The sequence below is a fragment of the Lepidochelys kempii genome, chromosome 20 (assembly GCF_965140265.1).
Source record: "Lepidochelys kempii isolate rLepKem1 chromosome 20, rLepKem1.hap2, whole genome shotgun sequence".
NCBI classification, from domain to species: Eukaryota; Metazoa; Chordata; order Testudines; family Cheloniidae; genus Lepidochelys; species Lepidochelys kempii.
Window position 1 is genome coordinate 19,724,975 of NC_133275.1, and position 19,421 is coordinate 19,744,395.

At 50.0% G+C, this 19,421-nt stretch overlaps 2 protein-coding genes across 10 annotated transcripts in view; one reads left to right on the forward strand and one right to left on the reverse strand.

Moving 5' to 3' along the window:
- Window positions 1-31: 31 nt before the first annotated feature.
- On the forward strand, window positions 32-9,989 carry HNRNPA1 (heterogeneous nuclear ribonucleoprotein A1). Of its 8 annotated transcripts, none has more exons than XR_012155731.1 (12): window positions 386-535; window positions 893-1,009; window positions 1,833-1,979; window positions 3,128-3,338; window positions 3,493-3,585; window positions 3,680-3,775; window positions 4,135-4,206; window positions 4,566-4,685; window positions 5,089-5,214; window positions 5,908-6,066; window positions 9,508-9,582; window positions 9,874-9,989. XR_012155731.1 is itself a non-coding variant. In XM_073318750.1 (11 exons), the coding sequence occupies exons 1-10, from the start codon at window positions 138-140 to the stop codon at window positions 6,057-6,059; spliced, it is 1,149 nt and encodes a 382-aa protein (XP_073174851.1). In that variant the 5' UTR covers window positions 32-137; the 3' UTR covers window positions 6,060-6,066; window positions 6,297-7,099. The 8 variants fall into 8 exon arrangements, 6 of the variants coding, with proteins under 6 accessions (XP_073174851.1, XP_073174852.1, XP_073174848.1 ...); XR_012155732.1 differs by having other exon boundaries at window positions 6,004-6,066; XM_073318750.1 differs by lacking the exons at window positions 386-535; window positions 9,508-9,582; window positions 9,874-9,989 and adding exons at window positions 32-152; window positions 6,297-7,099.
- The window catches only part of NFE2 (nuclear factor, erythroid 2), a 29,266-nt gene continuing 18,374 nt past the window's right edge, over window positions 8,530-19,421 (reverse strand). For both annotated transcript variants that reach the window (XM_073318744.1, XM_073318743.1), the window contains exon 4: window positions 8,530-19,170. In XM_073318744.1, coding sequence (XP_073174845.1) covers window positions 18,058-19,170 — 1,113 coding nt within the window. In that variant the 3' untranslated portion in view covers window positions 8,530-18,057. The remainder of the gene's footprint in view (window positions 19,171-19,421) is intronic.

Genomic DNA, 19,421 nt, shown 5'->3' on the forward strand with positions numbered 1-19,421 from the left:
AGCCCTAAGGGGGGCGGTGGAGTGAGGCGGCGACGCACTCGTCATTCAGCCCTTTCTGTATCGGCGCCTGACGGAGGAAGCATCGCGCGCGCAGCAGTCTGAGACGGAGGCCTGCACCCCCCCCTCCACCCGCCGCCATGTCCAAGTCCGAGGTGAGCCAAGCCCCAGGACTCCGGCCGCCATCTTCTCCACGCGGCCTTCCGCTGGCCCTGCTGCTCCGGTGGCTCTTTTCTGATTTCGGGGCCTCTTAGGCTTCGGTCTAACTTGCGAGGCCCCTGCTTGCGCTTGCGGCGGTCCGCATGCTACGCGGGCGCTCTCGAGGGCGGGGAGGGCCCCCCCCCTCCCAACTTTCGCGCGTGCGCGGCCCTCCTCTCGCCCCCTGTGGGCGGCCCTTTCGCGCATGCGTGGCGGAGACCAGTTTCTGGGTGTGGGCCCTCCCGCGCTCCGAGCCCTCGTGCCTGCGCCCGTCTTTGTGCAGAACCAGCTGCGAGCTATGGCGGCCGGCCGAGCGGCGCGTGGCGGACCTCGTGTGCGCGTGCGTGTCTGCTCGGCTCGCCCCTCTCCCGCGCTAGGCGCCTGGGCCGTGCAGGATGCAAGGCCTCGTGGGGGGGGGGGGGGGTAGGCCCGGTGATCAGTGCACAGGGAGGCTGGCCCCCTCTTTCTCAGTGCTCAGCAGCTTGAGGGGCCGGAGCTGTGGCTAGCCTGGAAGCCACTGTGTAATGGGGGTGGCTTTTCCCCCTACTGCTAGGCTATTCTGATCCCCTTGTGGGGAAGGGAATTCCTGCTGCCCTAGTCTAGATCAGTGCTCCCTTGGGTGGGGGAGAACGGGTATTGTTAGCTCCAGGAGGCTGTTTATCTTGTTCCCATCTCATGGCTTGTTCTTCCTCTCTAGTCCCCTAAGGAACCCGAGCAGCTGCGCAAGCTCTTCATCGGTGGCCTGAGCTTCGAGACAACAGATGAGAGTCTCCGTGGCCACTTCGAGCAGTGGGGCACACTCACTGATTGCGTGGTGAGTGCCTTGGTCCCAGCGCCATAGCTGAAGCACTCTAGGGCTTTTGGGCAGGACAGCTGTGTTACAGTAACTTAGCAAAAGGAAAAGGAGGACTTGTGGCACCTTAGAGACTAACCAATTTATTAGAGCATAAGCTTTCATGAACTACAGCTCACTTCATCGGATGCATGCAGTGGAAAATACAGTGGGGAGATTTATATACACGGAGAACATGAAACATTGGGTGTTACCATACACACTGTAACGAAAGCCTTCCAAAATACTTTTTGTCAAACGGGGTAAAAACATTTCCTTGCGGGGGAGTAGGAAGGGAGCAAATAAACTTATATGTATTTGATATTAAAACTCAGAAATGGGTGAAGGAATCTCATTCTGTGGCATTACTGGTTTTTGATGAAATAGGGAGAAATGAAGAATTTTGTTTTTACTTACCAGTTAAGAGTCCTTAAATCACTATTCCTAGATAGTGGAATAGTACGGAATTGGTCTAGTTGCATACTTAGTGTTGCTCTGAAGGGTTCACTGTACATAAGGATGGCCATATTGTGTCAGAACAGTGGTCCATCTAGCCCAGTATCCTATCTTCCAACAGTGGCTGATGTCAAATGCTAGTTTAGAGGGAATTAACGGAAGTGGGCAATTGTTGAATAATCCATTTTGTCATCCAGTCCCAGCTTCTGGCAGTCAAAGGTTTTCAGTAACTTGTAGGACAAAACCAATGCTAGATTATAACCTTAGATGTTCCTTTGTTCTCATCTGTATGCCACTTTGCTTGTTTCACATTATCTACTTCGGTCACTAATGGAGATGTCATTTCTAGGTAATGAGAGATCCAAATACCAAGCGCTCCAGGGGCTTTGGGTTTGTTACATACTCTACAGTAGAAGAGGTTGATGCTGCCATGAATGCTAGACCACACAAAGTTGATGGCAGAGTTGTTGAACCAAAGAGGGCTGTATCCAGAGAGGTATGAATTAATGTTTAATCTAATCATGATGTTTCTGTAGCCTTAAATTGGCTGTTCACGCACTGGTGATAGTGTTAAATGGTCCTGTGTGGTTGTGTAGGGTGTGGGATGAGGTTATTGTGAATATGGTGTGGCTATAATCAAGGGTTTAAACTGAGAAGAATAGCTCCTGTCCTCTTCATGGGTTGGGGAAGCAGCCACTCCCCACACACAGAACTCCCCCTACATTAATCGCGCTGGCTGTAACTGCCAGTGCACTGGTGACAGCAAGAAAATGTGCCGCCCCTCCCGCCCCCCAAAAAAGGACATTAGTCAATGGCATAGATCGGGGTGGGCTGATTTAATCCGGCCCTCGAGCTCCAGCTGGGAAGCGGGGTCGAGGGCCTCTCTGTGTGCGAGTGCCGCAGCTCCTGGGCGCAGTGGCATGTCCCCCCTCCAGCTCATTTGTGCAGAATCAGCCAGGGGGCTCTGCTCTGTCCCCGCAGCTCCCATTGACTGCAAACTGGCCAATGGGAGCTGCAGGGCAGGGCTGCCATGCTCCACCGATAAGCGGGAGTGGAGACATGCCGCTGCTTCCAGGAGCTGGTTGAGATAAGGGCTGCCCAGAGCCTGCACTCCTGAGTCCTTCCCATGCCCCAGCCCTGATTCCCCTCAATCCCAGCCCGGAGCACCCTCCTGCATGCCCCACCCTGGAGCCCACACTTCCAGCTGGAGCCCACATACCCCCAGCCCAGGGCCCCCTCCCACACCCTGAACTCCTCATTTCTGGCCCAACCCCAGAGCCCGCACCCCCTCCTGCACCCTAGCCCCAATTTCTTGAGCATTCGTGGCCCGCCAAACAATTTCCATACCCAGATGTGGCCCTCGGGCCAAAATGTTTGTCCAAGTTTGGCATAGATGGTACTGAAATTCTTAAAGCAGAACCATGCCATTAGTCACTACAATTGATTATGAAGGGGGACAAAATTTCAGCTGTGCACTAGCCTTTAACTTCTGTTCGCAGTCATAGTGTACAACTACCACAATTCTGAGTGTTGGCTTTCTTTGTTTGAGCTATCGGAGCCTTGCTGTTCAGACCAGTGTTTGTGGTGTCCTAAATTCATACATCTCAGATAATACTTCATATTGCTCTATTCTGTCCTGCATAGGACTCTCAGAGGCCTGGAGCTCACCTTACAGTGAAGAAAATCTTTGTTGGTGGGATTAAGGAAGACACAGAGGAGCACCACCTGAGAGACTACTTTGAACAGTATGGCAAAATCGAAGTGATTGAGATCATGACAGACCGTGGCAGTGGCAAGAAGAGAGGTTTTGCATTTGTCACCTTTGATGACCACGACTCTGTGGACAAGATTGTTAGTAAGTATCCCAGCGAGTCTGTTACACAAAACTCTGCAAACCAGTGAAGAATTTATAGTATTTGAAGGGGAATTGTCCTTGGCTTAAAATCAGGACGCAATTGTGGATGTAACAGTTAATAACAACCTAGTAATGTCTGATTCTTCCCTTTCAGTTCAGAAGTATCACACTGTGAATGGCCACAACTGCGAAGTGAGGAAAGCACTTTCAAAGCAAGAAATGGCCAGCGCTTCATCCAGCCAGAGAGGTGAGTGCCAGTTTCTGTAAATCAGTTTGAAATTAATCCAAATGGCCCCTTGATAATTAGCTGTGCCATTCACAAACACTACTCTCTCTTCTAGGTCGCAGTGGCTCTGGGAACTTCAGTGGTGGTGGCCGTGGAGGTGGATTTGGTGGAAATGACAACTTTAACCGTGGCAGCAACTTCAGTGGTCGTGGTAAGTGACTTGAGAGGTCATTCTGACTAAAATTAAAAGGATACTGTCAGGCTAACAAAACTAAAGTTTTAGCCCATAGGTTAACACACCTGCTGCTGCAGTTCTGGCTATTGATTTTACTTGTTGATTTGGACGTTGGACTAAGTGCAATTCTCCTTTCTTGGCTCTTGGCGTTCTAACATAGTACAAGGGCTCATTCAGACAGACCTTGGAATCCCTGATTCCTTGCAACAGTCTCCATCAATTTATACAGCTGCTTCATTCTGTAAAACTGGCTTACAAAACCGTGTGCCCTGGGCGCCATCACCTGACAGTTTCCCTTCCTGGATAGACTGAACACAAAGGTTTGTTCTTTTCAGGTGGGTTTGGTGGCAGCCGCGGTGGTGGCTATGGAGGCAGTGGAGACGGCTATAATGGATTTAGCAATGAGGGTAAGGCCAAAGCATAACTTTACTGACATGTCAGCGGCCAGGTTGCCTTGTTTCCAGGCTCAAAGGTGCTACGCCCATGAAGAAGCACTGGTGACATGAGGAAAGTGACTAAACTACAATCCCTTGGCCTGGCGGATGGCTGATACAAACTGACTACAGCATGGACCCAACTGGATCCATCCAGATAGAATAATTATTGTGTTAAGCATGTCACATTGATTGGTCACAAATTTTCTGTACAAATATATTGATTTACCAAAGTGCATGCTGTGATCAGTTCTTTGGGGAGTTTCTAATTCCATCAGTGGACTGGGTTGTGAAATGCTGGAATTCAGCAGTCTTGTGTTTTTATTTTGTAGGTTATGGTGGCGGCGGCGGTGGTGGGCCTAGCTACTCTGGAGGAAGCAGAGGCTATGGTGGCAGTGGCAACTATGACGGCTATAACAACGGAGGTGGTGGCTTTGGCAGCGGCAGTGGAGGTAAGTATCCCCCCACTGTCACTAGGGGACCTTGCCCAGAAGTGGACTATTTGGCTTTCAAACAGCCAATGCCAGTTCTTTCTGCTCTGCTACAGTTCCATGACAAAAGCCTTCATTACTAGTAGACTGACATGGGGCATAACTTCCTATGCTAGGTGAACCTCCCCATTATCACATGGTATGTTGTACCTCCTGTTTCCCAAAATTCCGTTCTGTGTCGTCTCCACCCTTGGGCCAGCTCTCTCCCTCCCCTGCCATGTTGCAGAGGTAAGAGAACGTCCTCACTCTTGAGGCTGCCTTTGAGTTCTCAAAATCAAGCTGCAAAAACTGCCCTGCAAAGTGTACTGTTGCTGAGAAAGGTATTACAGATCACAGTCTTCCCATTGCTTGTTCCACTCCTTAGGAAGCAGTTTTGGAGGTGGTGGAAACTACAATGACTTTGGCAGTTACAACAACCAATCTTCAAACTTTGGCCCTATGAAAGGAGGGAACTTTGGAGGCAGGAGCTCTGGTCCGTACAGCAGTGGTGGTGAGTCTCAGAATGAGGGGTCCGTCCTTATAAAGGGGAGTAGGCATGAGAGAAGCCTAAGCCAATATCACACTTGTGGTACAAGCTTAAAATCTACCTGCCTAGTTGTCTGCCACAATTAATTGAGATCCCAGACTTTGTGGATCCTCCCCTTAGGCTGGGGGAGGTCCTTTAGCAGTGGGCAGGCTTCCACCCTCCCACTTGCAGGTTCCCAAGAGGGCCTACAATTATCTAGCTTTAACCACAGGAACAGTCACTAGCCCACAGTTAAAAAGCTTTTCTCCTGACATGAAAATATCCTTGTCCATTTAACCTCTCACAGACTGCTATAATCATAATAAATCAAATGTAATTCTAGCTGAGTATTACAACTTGAATATCTAACAGGAACAAATTCATGCTTCAGAATATGCTTATATTGCAGACATTCAAACATACAATTGGGATCAAAAGCAGTCCTTTGCAATTTTGGCTTACCTGAATCTAATCCTCTGCCCTACCTTACAGTCAGGTTTGCCAAACCCTCAGTCTTTGTGTTTGCTATAACACAGGGGTTCTCAAACTGGGGGTTGAGACCCCTCAGGGGGTCGCAAGATTATTACATCGCAAACTGTCAGCCTGCACCCCAAACCCTGCTTTGCCTCCAGCATTTATAATGGTGTTAAATATATAAAAAGTGTTTTTAATTTATAGGGGGGGTCGCACTCGGAGGCTTGCTATCTGAAAGGGGTCACCAGAACAAAAGTTTGAAAACCACTGCTATAACGCCGTCTCCAATTGCTCTCTCAGGTGGCTACGGTGGCTCCAGTAGTGGCGGTAGTTATGGCGGTGGGAGACGGTTTTAACTACCAGGTAAGCATCTGGACGTTGCACCTCTCAGTCAAACATATCATGCTAGTGAATCCGTAATAGTAACTAATGTAGCTGAGCAAGTACACAGTAAAAAGACTTAATTTCAGTAAAATGTGGTTGTTTAAGCTAATATTCCGATCAGCTATCTGTGGGAACGAACTTGCTATTGGATTGTAGCCTTGAGTCTCAATGTGTTTAGATTAACAACTTTATTCCATATTATTCAACAGGAAACAAAACTTAGCAGGAGAGGAGAGCCAGAGAAGGGACAGGGAAGCTACAGGTTACAACAGTTGTGAACTCAGCCAAACACAGTTGTGGCAGGGTGTAGCTGCTACATGAAGACATGTGTTAGACAAACTCTCCTTTGCAAACATAAGGACTGTATTTGTGACTAATTGTATAACAGGTTATTTTAGTTTCTGTTCTGTGGAAAGTGCAAAGCATTCCAATAAGGGTTTTTATGTAGAATTTATTTTATTTTTTTCCGCACCCATGCTGTTGATTGCTAATTGTAATAGACTGATCATGACGCTGAATAAATGTGTCTTTTTTTAAATGTGCTGTGTAAGTTAGTCTGATATAAGTCAATTGAATGCCATCCTAGCTATATGAATGCAGCAGTACCTGCATGTAACTAGACCAGGTATAGCTCAGCAATAGTGCACTGCAGTGTCACTGGGCAGGAACAGTCATTTGTGGGCCATGTCAGGCCTCCTGGGCTGGGTCCTGAATACTAATGCCAGAGGATGGGTGCATTAGCAAACGTTACAGCTGTAACCACCAATGGAATCTGTAGATTTCGGTGTGCTGCCTCCGTGTAACCCTTGTAGACAGAATTTGGGTATCCTGTACTCCAGCTGCCGCAGATGCAGCTGTTGGTGAATTACAGCTGCAAAGTCTGCTAGTGTAGATGGGTCCAGAGACTGTCTTACAGCAACCAAAAGGGGCTAATTCTTTGCATGGTGTATATGCCCATGTAAACCCTTTCTCACCAAACAAGATTAACTTGCCTGAACAAAGTATATTAGGATCCTGCTCTATACAAGAACAAAAGTCAGTTGATGTTGAGTAGCTTAGGCTGTAAATTGAAGTGTAATGGACCAGTCCCTGCCAGCCAAAACTTCCCATAAAACTGTCCCTGGGTTATCTCACAAAGTTAGGGACATTAACTCTCATTGGTATGGATCTTCTATCCAGTTAACCAAACCCTAATGGCTGACAGAGGTGGGAACTAAAACTCCTTTCCTACTTTTGGAAAATGAAGAGCAATGCTAAAACCCTCTAGCAGTGAGGGTGGGGGGGTCTAGTTCTGCTGAGAAGCACACCCCGAATTCACAGCAAGCAGCAGGAGATACTAATGGAGGCCAGTCTAGTGGCCGTGAAATCTTACTTGTGTAATGATAAAGGAAAGCTGAGTGCATCCAGGGTTACTTTGAAAGCAAGCTGCGCTTTTGTTTCTCGCAAAGCTATCCAGTTCAGATGCCTATGTTAAATGTTTCCACCAGCTAGACAGTGGCATCGTGACCATAGGTGGATCAGCTTGGGCCTCATGCTGGGAAAGTTGCATTGCATTTTTCTTTAACACAAGTGCTCAGCAAATGGGTTGATTCTGAAATACAGCTTCCAGCTTTGAGAAACAGTTGCAGTTTCTCAGACTGCTGAAACCAAACTCTAATCTCTGCCTCTTCTAAGCACTGAGTGGGTTCTGCAGAAGTTGTCTGAATGGTATCTGAGGCATTTTCTGACTGATGCAGTGTGATTCCATTGCAGTTTTAAACCTGTGTATAAACATAGCCATTCAACTGCTGTAACTGAATCTCCCTTTTTTGTTTTTAAACTGGTTGGTAACTAACTGTGCCTCAGCCTGTTTTAAAGGGGAACTGCAGAGGAAGAAGCTGACCTTAGGGGATAGCCCCAAAATGTAAACCAGCTTCTTCTGCTCCTCATTAGGAATATCAGATCTTTGCTGGTGTGTATGAGAGGGCTGGAGATGAGGTGGGATGAACAAGCTTCCCCAGCCCTGTAATTTGACGAACATTAAAATCTTACTGCCTGTGTTTTAAAGGTTTAAATTCCAACTGCTGAAGTAGTTGGGATAAAAACTCTGAACTGGCACCCCTTCTTCCGTTCTAAGCTTCCAGCACAGTGAAGACCTGAGCTTTCTGATGTAAATGAGTATAAAATCTACATTTTGCAGTTCCCGTCTTATGCAAACTGCTGCTTCCTCCAGCTGCCTAAAAGCATAGCTTTAGTTTCCTTCTGTTTGCTGCATTGCAGAACATGGGAGTCATTGCAGAGCTCTCAGTTCTACTGGTATTTCAAATCAGGCATTCACTGGTGATCTCAATCCTTTGATAAAGAGCAACTTAGCCCCATGGTAACTGTTTGAAGCAGGCCTCTGTCTAAATCATGTTGGCATATTTCTAACCGATCTCTTCAGTTGAATGATTATGAAGTGTATTAATGTGGAATGCAAAAAAAAAAAAAGTTTTAGTTCCATTGGGTTTTATGTGGCTGAGTTTGCAATAGCAGGTGGATCCTAAACTTATAGAGGGAGACGAGACCTCAGGATTCATGGAGTATACTCTTGGCATGGCTTGATAACGTTGAGGACATGGTAGCATACCACAACAGAGGAAGGCACTCCAAGAGCCAAGAACTAAGTAGCTTAAAGATCCAGGAGACATGCAGATGTTGAGCTACTAGGAGCTGCTAGCAAGCATAGCACGAATGGCTTCGAGTTCAGACACTTCTACAGCTGAGAGAGAGTAGACACTTGTGTGTGGAGTCCAGTGTACACAGATAAGCCAGGTGCAGGCTCTGCACTCTAGGAGGGAGTGGAGTATCAGTGACCATCGAAGGAGGCAGACAAGAGTAAAGATCCTTGCTCTTAGGACTAGCAGTCAGATCCAGAAGGCAAGGTTTTATTACTGTGCTTGTAGGTAAGAACAGATTTTACTTATGTCCGTATGGTTTTGCCTGAAATTAATTTGTCGAGTACTTTGCTAAAGCTTTGTATAATGAACCCAAGTAGTCAGGCTAGCTGTCTTGAAATCTACAAGATGGGCTGCTTTTTTAAACTCGCCCAGTGCTGTAAGCGCAAGCACCAGATGGCTGGAATATAGTGACTTTAAATTACTTGGTCACTGGCCTGAAAGTAATGCTCGCCCACCTATTTTGGCACGTTCATTCTCAAGTCACCGCCTCTCATTCTATTGCCATTATTATTGGAGCTGCTTAATGTTTACCCACTTGCTTAGCACTGCAGTCCAGGTGCTATAAACTGCCTTAGTGCGCTGTCTGTGCCTTTCAGAGGGCACTCAAATTGGCCAGTAGTTAACTCTTTAAATTGCAATGGGGTGGTCATGCAGGGTAGCTTTTAAATGTACTGGAAAGCAGCTATGCTGGAGAATCTAATGTGTGCCTTCACTTTTGTAGGAGGAAATGCCCAGTGCTAAGCCTGCCCTCTAAACTAGAGGACTCCGTGTACGTCTGCAGTGGCTGCTTTAAAAGGTGAGAACTGTTGTGGGGGTTTCTCATTGTAGGCAACTCTGTTTATGACTGCTGATAATGCCTGGTGTCTTCTCTTCATGGCTCTAGTATGCTTTGTTGGGAAAACTACCTCTTTGGGCCTGGGGTAGATTTCAACCCTCAAACAGGAATAAGGGATGCTTTGTCTAATGTGAAACAATTTAGAAGCCCACACAAGAAGCAGACCTACTAGTGATCCCAAATGACTTGTGGTAATGTCTGCCCTCTACTCATGTGCTCTCTCACTTCCTTGCAATACTTTCTCTTATCTAGCCGGAAGCCCAGTTGATGTCTCCGTGGAGAGTCGCAGAGCTGCTGTGTAGCTGTGTTCACTCGTTCATATTGGAACGCATCTTTTTAAATAAAGATTTTATTTTTTTTAAAATAAATCTAGTGTGGCTGAAAGTTTTATTGTATTGCAGTAGCACCCGAAGCCTCCATCTTGAGTTAGTACTCCATTGTGTAAGGTATTGTACAGATGCACAACAAAAACCGTCCCTGCCCCAACAAGCTTACGTTCTAAGTATGAAACGAGACAAGGTCAATCAATACAGAAAAGAGGAAGCAATAAGGCAGTACTGGTCAACATGAGACAATGGATTTAGCACAGTAGCTGCTTCACTACTGTTAAGATTTTGTAAACAAGGGAAAGGCTGTGAGGTGCCCCTCCCAAGCAGGATGGGCAGCATGGGGTGATGGGGGAAGAATGGCTTGGCTGAAATTGACACATGGGTGATGAAAGGCTGCCATCATTAGGCAGTCAGAGGTGGAAGCTGTCATCTCCATATTGAATGAGATGATGGCCAGAGAGGTAGGCTGTGAGTGGCCATGGAAGTGAAGGCAAGTGGTTTGTTTGATGTGAGAGAAAATGGGGAGCTAGTGGAAGGATGCAGAGGTGAGATACGGTCAAAGCAACAAGCTACGACAATGACTTTTATAGCAGCATTTTGAATGGATGTGAGCAGGCTGAGATTGCATTCGTCAAGGCCCCATAAAAGGATGTTGCAGTAATTGAGGTGCAAGATGAGAACTTGGATATGAATTTTGCTGTGTGGATAGAGAGGAAAGTTCTTCTCTTACACAGCAAGAATCAGCAGAATGTGAGGCTCTAGAGAGGGCTGAGGTGAAGATGATACCCAGGTTATGGGCTTGGGTGACAGGGAGGTCTGTCTTGTTCACGCTAACCTTAGGCCTTGTGGGACACCCATGAGATCTTGGACATGTTAGTTTGGACAGCAGACATCTGGCGTAGAGAGGTAGGTCTGCGAATCATCCATATGGAGGTGTTACTTGTGGATGAGATTGTGTGGAGCAGGAAGAGAGGGGCACCAGGAATGCTGCCTTAGAAACCCCCATAGAAAGCTGAGGGGGGTGAGGAGAATCCTCCAAACCTTCTGAAGGAGTGATTAGAGAGGTAGGAGAAAGTGAAAAGCCAAGTGAAGACAACATATTGAGAAGAGCAGTCAGTGTTGATGAGGCTGGGGCATTGATTCTCAGTTTAGGCTTGGAAGAGGTCATGTTACCTTTGACAGGGTAACAAGCCTTGTAGATAGGGGGGACGTGGCAGATGTGGTATATCTTGACTTTAGTAAGGTTTTTGGTATTGTCTCGCATGACATAAACTAGGGAAATACAACCTAGATGGAGCTACTATAAGGTGGGTGCATAACTGGTTGGAAAATCATAGACTATCAGGGTTCGAAGGGACCTCAGGAGGTCATCTAGTCCAACCCCCTGCTCGAAGCAGGACCAATCCCCAACTAAATCATCCCAGCCAGGGCTTTGTCAAGCCTGACCTTAAAAACTTCTAAGGAAGGACATTCCACCACCTCCCTAGGTAACCCATTCCAGTGCTTCACCACCCTCCTAGTTAAAAGGTTTTTCCTAATATCCACCTAAACCTCCCCCACTGCAATTTGAGACCATTACTCAGTCATTCCCAGAGAGTAGTTATCGGTGGTTCACACTCTTGCTGGAAGGGCATAACGAGCGTGGTCCCTCAGGGAGTCAGTTCTGGAGCTGATTTCATTCAATATCTTCATCAATGATTTAGATAATGGCACAAAGAGTACACTTTCAAAGTTTCAGAGTAACAGCCATGTTAGTCTGTATTTGCAAAAAGAAAAGGAGTACTTGTGGCAGCTTAGAGACTAACCAATTTCTTTGAGCATAAGCTTTCGTGAGCTACAGCTCACTTCATCGGATGCGTACTGTGGAAAATACAGAAGATGGTTTTTATACGCACAGACGATGAAAAAATGGGTGTTTATCACTACAAAAGGTTTTCTTGTGGACAATACCAAGCTGGGAAGGTTTGCAAGTGCTTTGGAGGGTAGGATTAAAATTCAAGATGATCTGGACAAACTGGAGAAATGGTCTGAAGTAAATAGGGATGAAATTCAATAAGGACAAATGCAAAGTACTCCACTTAGGAAGGAACAATCAGTTGCACAAATACAAAATGGGAAATGACTGCCTAGGAAGGAGTACTGTGGAAAGGGATCTGTGGGTCATGCTGGATCACAAGCTAAATATGAGTCAACCGTGTAATGCTGTTGCAAAAAAAGCAAACATCATTCTGGGATGTATTAGCAGGAGTATTGTAAGCAAGACACGAGAAGTAATTCTTCCGCTCTACTGCACACTGATACAGCCTCAACTGGAATATTGTGTCCAGTTCTTGGTGCCACATTTCAGGAAAGATGTGGACAAATTGGAGAAAGTCCAGAGAAGAGCAACAAAGATGTTTAAAGGTCTAGGAAACATGACCTATGGGGGAAGATTGAAAAAAATTGGGTTTGTTTAGTCTGGAGAAGAGAAGACTGAGAGGGGACATGATAACAGTTTTCAAGTATGTAAAAGGTTGTTACAAGGAGGAGGGAGAAAAAAATATTGTTTTTAACCTCTGAGGATAGGACAAGAAGCTTAAATTGCGGCAAGGGCGGTTTAGGTTGGACATTAGGAAAAACTTCCTAACTGTCAGGGTGGCTAATCACTGGTATACATTGCCTAGGGAGGTGGTGGAATCTCCATCATTGGGGATTTTTAAGAGCAGGTTAGACAAACACCTGTCAGGGATGGTCTAGATAATACTTAGTCCTGCCTTGAGTGCAGGGGACAGGACTAGACGACCTCTCGAGGTACCTTCCAGTTCTGTGATTCTATGAGAGCTTTGAGTGGCTGTGGGTTTGGAGAGATTCTAGGATGTGATTGGAACCCCAGCGAGCGTGTTGTATGTAGTCAGAGAAGCAAGGGGAGTTAAGAGGTGGACTCACTAACATGCGAGATGCGAAGAGAAGAGCTTGTCTGGTTAACACACGTGTCCCAGCTCACTATTAATGACAAATTGCTTCCTTTCTCATTTTACCATATAATTATAAAAATCAATTGAAATATAAATATTGTACTTGTATTTCAGTGCATGGTATTCAGAGCAGTATAAACAAGTCACGGTGTAAAATTTTAGTCTGTACTGACTTCGCTAGTGTTTTTTACGTAGCCTGTTGTAAAACTAAGCAACTATCTAGATGGGTTGATGTACTCCCTGGAAGACCTTTGTGTACCCCCAGGGCTAAGTGTCCCCCTGGTTGAGAACCACAGCCCTAAAACTTGTCTGTATCAGGAGGGGAGTGAAGCAGAGGTGTAGGTGAAGGGTGGGGCAAAAAGTGGGACAGCAGCGGGTGGGATGAGCTGGCTGGGCCAAGTGGAGGAGGGGATAGAAACCTATAACATGCGTGTTGTTCCAGTCTACATGGTCAGTCTCTCTTCTCAAAGGTTCTGTGCGGTTTCGGCAGCGTGTGAGTCATACCACAGCTGCTCTCCAGTCCCATGCACCGTCACTGGCTTCTCAGGCAGACACGGCGTGATTTTAAACATCCCAAATTTAGAGAGACTAAGGGACAAGCTTCTGAAAAGCTTTGATTGTCCCATGTTACTGACTAAATACATTGGTGACTAGGCCGAGCAGCAGCCTGTGCTGGCTCTGTAAGAAAAGACCCCACAAAGCCATGCTTACAGCCCCTCTTTCAGCAAGGGCTGCAGTAAATGTTGTTTTCCTAATCTCTTGCCCTGTGATGCCAGCAGAGGAATCTGCTCTATTCAGCTGCCGTGACGAGTCATGCACCCCAACTGGATGTGGGTCAATGCAGCCCTGGAGCCTTCCTCCCAATGAATGAACAATTGGCATTTGAATCAACTGCACCATGAGTGGCAAGGGCAGCTGCTGCACAGGGCTCAGCTGGGCCCGCCCCCGCCTGGCCACTGCAAGCTGTTGCACCACTTCCTGCCGTGCGTCAGCTGGGACTGTGACCGGAGTGTGAGTGTGTAACACTCCCTCCGTGGGAAGGGAGCGCCAGATGCTCGGAGTACAACCTTGGAAACAGCAAGGGCCTCCGCCCACAGGCTGTACTGGGCTTGAAACATCCCTTGCTGGGCAATCAGCTCCGCGTTCCGTCCCACACAGCCCCTGACCCATGAGAGGGGCCGCAAGGAACATGTAGGACTTGTGTCTAACCATCCGGGACAGATGGCTATCCAGCCTCTTTTCAAAACCCTGTGAAGGAGGCACCATGACTTCCCACGGTGTCTGTTCCATTATCCTGCTCACACAGTTTGGAAGTTTTTCCTGAGATTCAATCTAAATCTGCTATGCTGTAGTTTGAGTCCATTGCCTCTTGTCCTGCCCTCTGTGGCAAGAGAGAAAAATTTCTCCATCTTTATTATGGCAGCCTTTCAAGTATTTGAAGACCGTTATCATGTCCCCTCCCCCTTAATCTCTCTTTTCAAACTAAAGAGTTCCTTCAGCCTTTGCCCATATGGCTGGCATTCCATCCCTTTGATCATCTTTGTTGCTCACCTCTGGATCCTTTCCAGTTTCTCCACATCCTGTCTATACTTTGGTGACCAGAATTGGACACAGTACTCCAGCTGAGGCCTCACCAGGGCCGAGTAGCGCGGTATTATCACCTCCCGAGATTTGCGTGCTCTGCCTCTGTTAATGCAACCCCCAAACTGCATTTGCTTTTTTTGCAACAGCAGCGCATTCCTGACTCATGTTGAGGTTGTGATCCAGCACAACTCCCAGATCTTTCTCCGCAGTGTTGCTGCCAAGCCAGTTATCCCCCATTCTGTATTTGTGCATTGGGTTTTTCTTCTCTAGGTGTAGCACCTTCCATTTCTCTTAGTTGAATTTCATTTTGTCGGCTATAGACCAATTCTCCAATTTGTCAAGATCCCTTTGAATTTTAGCTCTATTCTCTAAAGTGTTTGTAACCCTCCCTCCCCCTCCTCATGTGTTGTCACCTGCAGATTTGATCAGCAGGCTCTCTGTTCTTATATCCAGGTCATTAATAAAGATGTTAAATAACACGGGACCCAGAATGGATCCCTGTGGAACCCACCTTGAGACGACCTCCCAATCTGACCTCCCAGGGTGGTGAAGCACTGGAATAAATTGCCGAGGGAGGTGGTGGAATCTCCATCACTGGGGATATTTAAGAGCAGGTTGGACAAACCTCTGTCAGGGGTGGTCTAGATAATACTTAGTCCTGCCATGAATGCAGGGGATTGGACTAGACGACCTCTCAAGGTCCCTTCCAGTCCTGTGATTCTATATTCAAAGAGTGGGGTGGGGATAAAAGCTTATAAGTGGGTTCAATTCTGGTGGGAGAGGGCGGTGTAAAGAGTTGGTTACATGGTGGCCGTCAGTCCAAACCATTGTGGGGATGGAGAAGCCCCTGGATGCACTGCTTGCACTATAGAGATCCCGCAGTCCTCCAAGCTGATGTGCTGTCTCCTCTCGCCCCTGGGCTGGGCTGGGCTGGGTGCTCCACGGCGAGTTTGGGGAGGGGGTATTGTTCCATGTTAGTTATCCCAGTTACGGTACCATGCAGAGAGCTGGAACTGGTTCACCCACTGCAGCAGCTATGTGGACATCTGAAACACAATGCACCCACACTACATAATGCACCCCCCCCACCCTCACAACACACCCACACAACACCACACAACACCCACCCTCCCCTACAATACACCTGCGTGACACCTCCACACGACACACACACCTCCTACCCACGCCGCACAAACATCACACCATACAATGTGGGCAAACAACACACTTATTGTACAACACCGCACCACAGAATGCACCCCCCTGCACAATGTACACATAATGTACATACCATGCAACATGCAACATACACAACGCACTATATGTTACCACAGAATGCAGACAACACCCACCCATTCCACACAGTGGACACTACACAATGTGCACACACAATGCGTATGCCACACAATGCGCACACACCACACACCCATTCTGGGGCCATCAATAATTGTGATCTTCATTAATTATACACCCAGAACCAAAGCCCAACAGCCAGGGCTGGGCAGCAAAGTGTCTGAGAGCCCCGTGGATCAGGGACAGGTGGATGGACAGGGGGCTCTGCAGTGTCTTATGGGGAGGCCCAAGCAGGGCACAGTCAGATCATTCCTTCCCCCCCACCACACACACACACACTTTGCTTTATGAGCTCAACACAGCTTGGAGATTTATATTTGCAAAAAGCAGAGCCCAGGAATGGACCGCAAATGCCCCCGGTGGGAATGGGATCAGCCAGAAATGGTGCAAGGACAAGTGACGTAGAAGGGGGGGAGCAGAGATCCTGATCCTGAAAGTTGCCCCACCCCACAGCCTGTTCATACTGCCCCACATGCTCTCCCCACACCCTGCCCCACTCCCTGTCCACACCACATGACCTGCCTAGGAGCACTGCCTCAAGTCCCACTTTTTCCCAGCTCCGATCCAGTTTCCATGTGTGTGGGTAGCGCAGGGCAGCTCCGCTTGGCACTGGCCTGTGCTGCCGGCCCACTGAGGCCAGGCGTGCTGCGGGGAGGCTGTGCAGGCTTCTGTGCAGAGCCATGACCCAGGGCGAGCCAGGAGGAGCAACCTGCGCCCATGGAATTACAGCGCTGGGAAGTGGGTCAGCGTCCCTCGCCCAAGCCCCGGACTGTATACAGACTCCCCACCAATGCAGGTGCTGGCTGTGTTACACAGCCAGAGACTCCCACCACGTACACACACACATACAACCCCTTCACTGCCCGCACACACAAACCCCCCACGCCCCCCTGCACTGTTCACACACACGCATGCCCTCCCATATCACACAGGCTGCAGCCTATTCCCACCGTCCGCCTCCCCCTCCCACCCCGTGCATCGGTGAGTGACCCCCAGTGACGGGCAGGGAGACGCGGGCTCCCAGCAGGTCCCTCCGGGCGCTGTTTATTGCGGGACAGTTGGCAGCTGCGGGTCAGGTCTCTATTTACAATAGTCCAAATGGGGAAAATGCTGCCGGGGGCACCTTGCACCAGGGCAGTTGGGGCCATGGCTCCCCACATTTAACCCTCTGAGCTCTGGGGTCCTCCGACTGGCCTCCGGGCCACAGGATCTCAGCTGCTGTGCTCAGCTCCTGCTCATACGGCCCACCATGATGGTGGATTGGCTCCGTTCCCAGCCACATGGGCTCAGTGCCACGAGCCAGAGGCCCCAAGGCCGGCCTCTCCCTGCCCAGCATCACCCGGAAGAAAGGCTCTTCTGCTCCCCCTCAGGGACCCCCTCCTATCCCCTCCTTCATGGGCCTGCACAGCCCCCTGCCCTTCACGCCCTGTACTCAGGGACCCCCTCCTGTCCCTCTCCCTCTTGACCCTGCACAGCCCTGCCCTCAGGGACCCCCTCCTGTCCCCGGCTGCCCCCTCCCCAGCCCCTCTAGCCCTGCCCTCAGGGACCTTGGGCTCCTGTTGCTCTCAGTGACTTTTCAAAGGGGCATCTGACAAACAAGCTTATGGATGCACAGGAAGGAAGACTCTGGTTCTGTCAGCTCTGTGGGGCTCGCGCCACCCCGCCCGCGCCCCCCCCCCCCGTCCCACGGCTGGGCCAGCTCCTTGGGGCTCATGGGGCAGCATCCTTCTCCCTCTCTCCAGGCTGGGTCATTTCCATGGGGTGAGTGGGCATGAGAAGTGCTGTTCTTCCCTGCAGTCACCAGTGTTGCCCCAAACACCCCCTAGGACAGAGATCAGGGAGTAGGGGGCAAGGGACTCAGCGGGCCTGGTCTCTGCAGGGGAGTGAAGGGGGCTGGGGCAATCATCACAGAAACTAACAGTGTCACATCCGGGACGTGGGCGCATAACGCACCACAGGGTCCCCCCATCCCCATATGACACCTCTAGGGTTCACTTGGGTGTGTAATGCTCTGGCAGGCCCCTCTGTTCCCATATGACACCTCCAGGGTTCGGTGTGTAAGGCAGTGACAGGCCCCCCCATGCCCTTATGATGCCTCCAGGTGTGTAAGGCACTAAAGGGCCCCCCCACAAGCAGGTTTGGTTGCTGGGAAAGAACACAGACCCCACCCCACACACAGGCAGGGCCTAGCTGTGGGGCCCCAGGGGCCGCCCCGCTCAGTCCCCGCTGTCCAGCTTCTTGCTGCGCGGCACCAGAAAGATGCCACCGTCAGTGGTGAGCTGCAGGGAGAACTCGTCAGGCGAGTAGGGCTTCCCCGCAGCGTCCCGCAGCATGAGGAAGACCTCGCGGTACAGCTGGCCCAGCTTCTGCTTCATGAGGCCCAGGGTCTTGTCCACCTCGCAGCGGTCCCGCAGCAGCTGCTGCCGCTCCCGCCCCAGCTGCTCCAGCTCTTGCTCCAGCTGCACGATGTTCTCCAGCTTGCGCTTGCGGCAGTTCTGGGCCGCCACCTTGTTCTTGCCGCGGCGCCGGATGTCGCGGATCAGCACCAGCTGCGGCTCCGTCAGCTGGTACTTGGACACCAGCTCGTTGAAGTCGTCCACCGGCAGGTTGACGATCTTCTCGGTGGGGAAGGGGATCTTCATGGCCAAGGCGCGGCGCTCGTCCCGGCTGCAGGCCAGCTCGGCCCGCGGGGGCGCCCGGCCCTTCTCCGGCTGGGGCTTGAACGGCTCCGGGGGCTGCATGGCGAAGGGGGACGCTTCCTGCAAGGTGGGCAGCAAGGGGTAGTGCGGGCCATAGTCCACAGGGTACATCTCCGCGTAGTCGGGCCGCAGCCTGCTGGGCTCCAGCCCCTCGGTCTCCATGGAGTCGGCGTCGCTGTAGTTGAGCGACAGGCCCGAATCTGATTCCAAGTCCTCCTGGGCATTGCAGGGGGGCGGGGGTCCGTAGCCCTCAGCCCGGCCCCCCTCAGCCCGCCCGCTGGCCTCCCCCTGGGACTCGCTTAGCAGCCCAGACAGGGACGGAGTCTTGTTGGTGCCCATCTGGCCCAGGGCGGTGGTTGCCGGCCCCGGGTCAAGGCTGGAGGAGATCAGCATCCCAGTGTAGCCATAAGGGGGGTCCATAGGGGGCACGGGGCCCATCCCTAGCCGGGGGCATGGGGCTGCCATGACATCCAGATAGTGGCGGTCATAGACTGGGGCAGGCTGGCTGCAGCTGGGCACCAGGCCATCCCCCAGCACTGGACAGTGCCCGTAGTTGGCAGCGGGCGCCATTTGGTGCATGAGGGTGTAGACTGCAGGGTCGTAGGGGGTCTCATTTGGCACATCCAGGCCCTGTGGGGTTGAGAGACACGGGCTGGTTAGTGGCTGCTAGGAGCTTCCCCCGAGGCATCGCTGGGCCAGGCCTTCCATGCCTGAGGGATCTGGGATGTTGTCCCCATAGTACAGGGTAGGGAAACTGAGGCACAGGGAGGGTAAGCGGCTTGCTCATGTTCAGAGCCAGGGTCAGTGGCAGACTGAGGAATAGAATCCAGGAGTCCTTACTCCCAATTCCTTCCTATAGCCCCACAGTCACGCTCCCCACC

What these genes read in the sequence shown, in the direction of transcription:
- HNRNPA1 (XM_073318747.1), top strand. Translation starts at nt 401, where the DNA reads ATGCGTGGCGGAGACCAGTTTCTGGGTGTGGGCCCTCCCGCGCTCCGA. An exon ending in GCACACTCACTGATTGCGTG is followed by an intron (nt 1,010 to 1,832) that starts GTGAGTGCCTTG and finishes TGTCATTTCTAG; the next exon opens with GTAATGAGAGATCCAAATAC. An exon ending in TAATGGATTTAGCAATGAGG is followed by an intron (nt 4,207 to 4,565) that starts GTAAGGCCAAAG and finishes TTTATTTTGTAG; the next exon opens with GTTATGGTGGCGGCGGCGGT.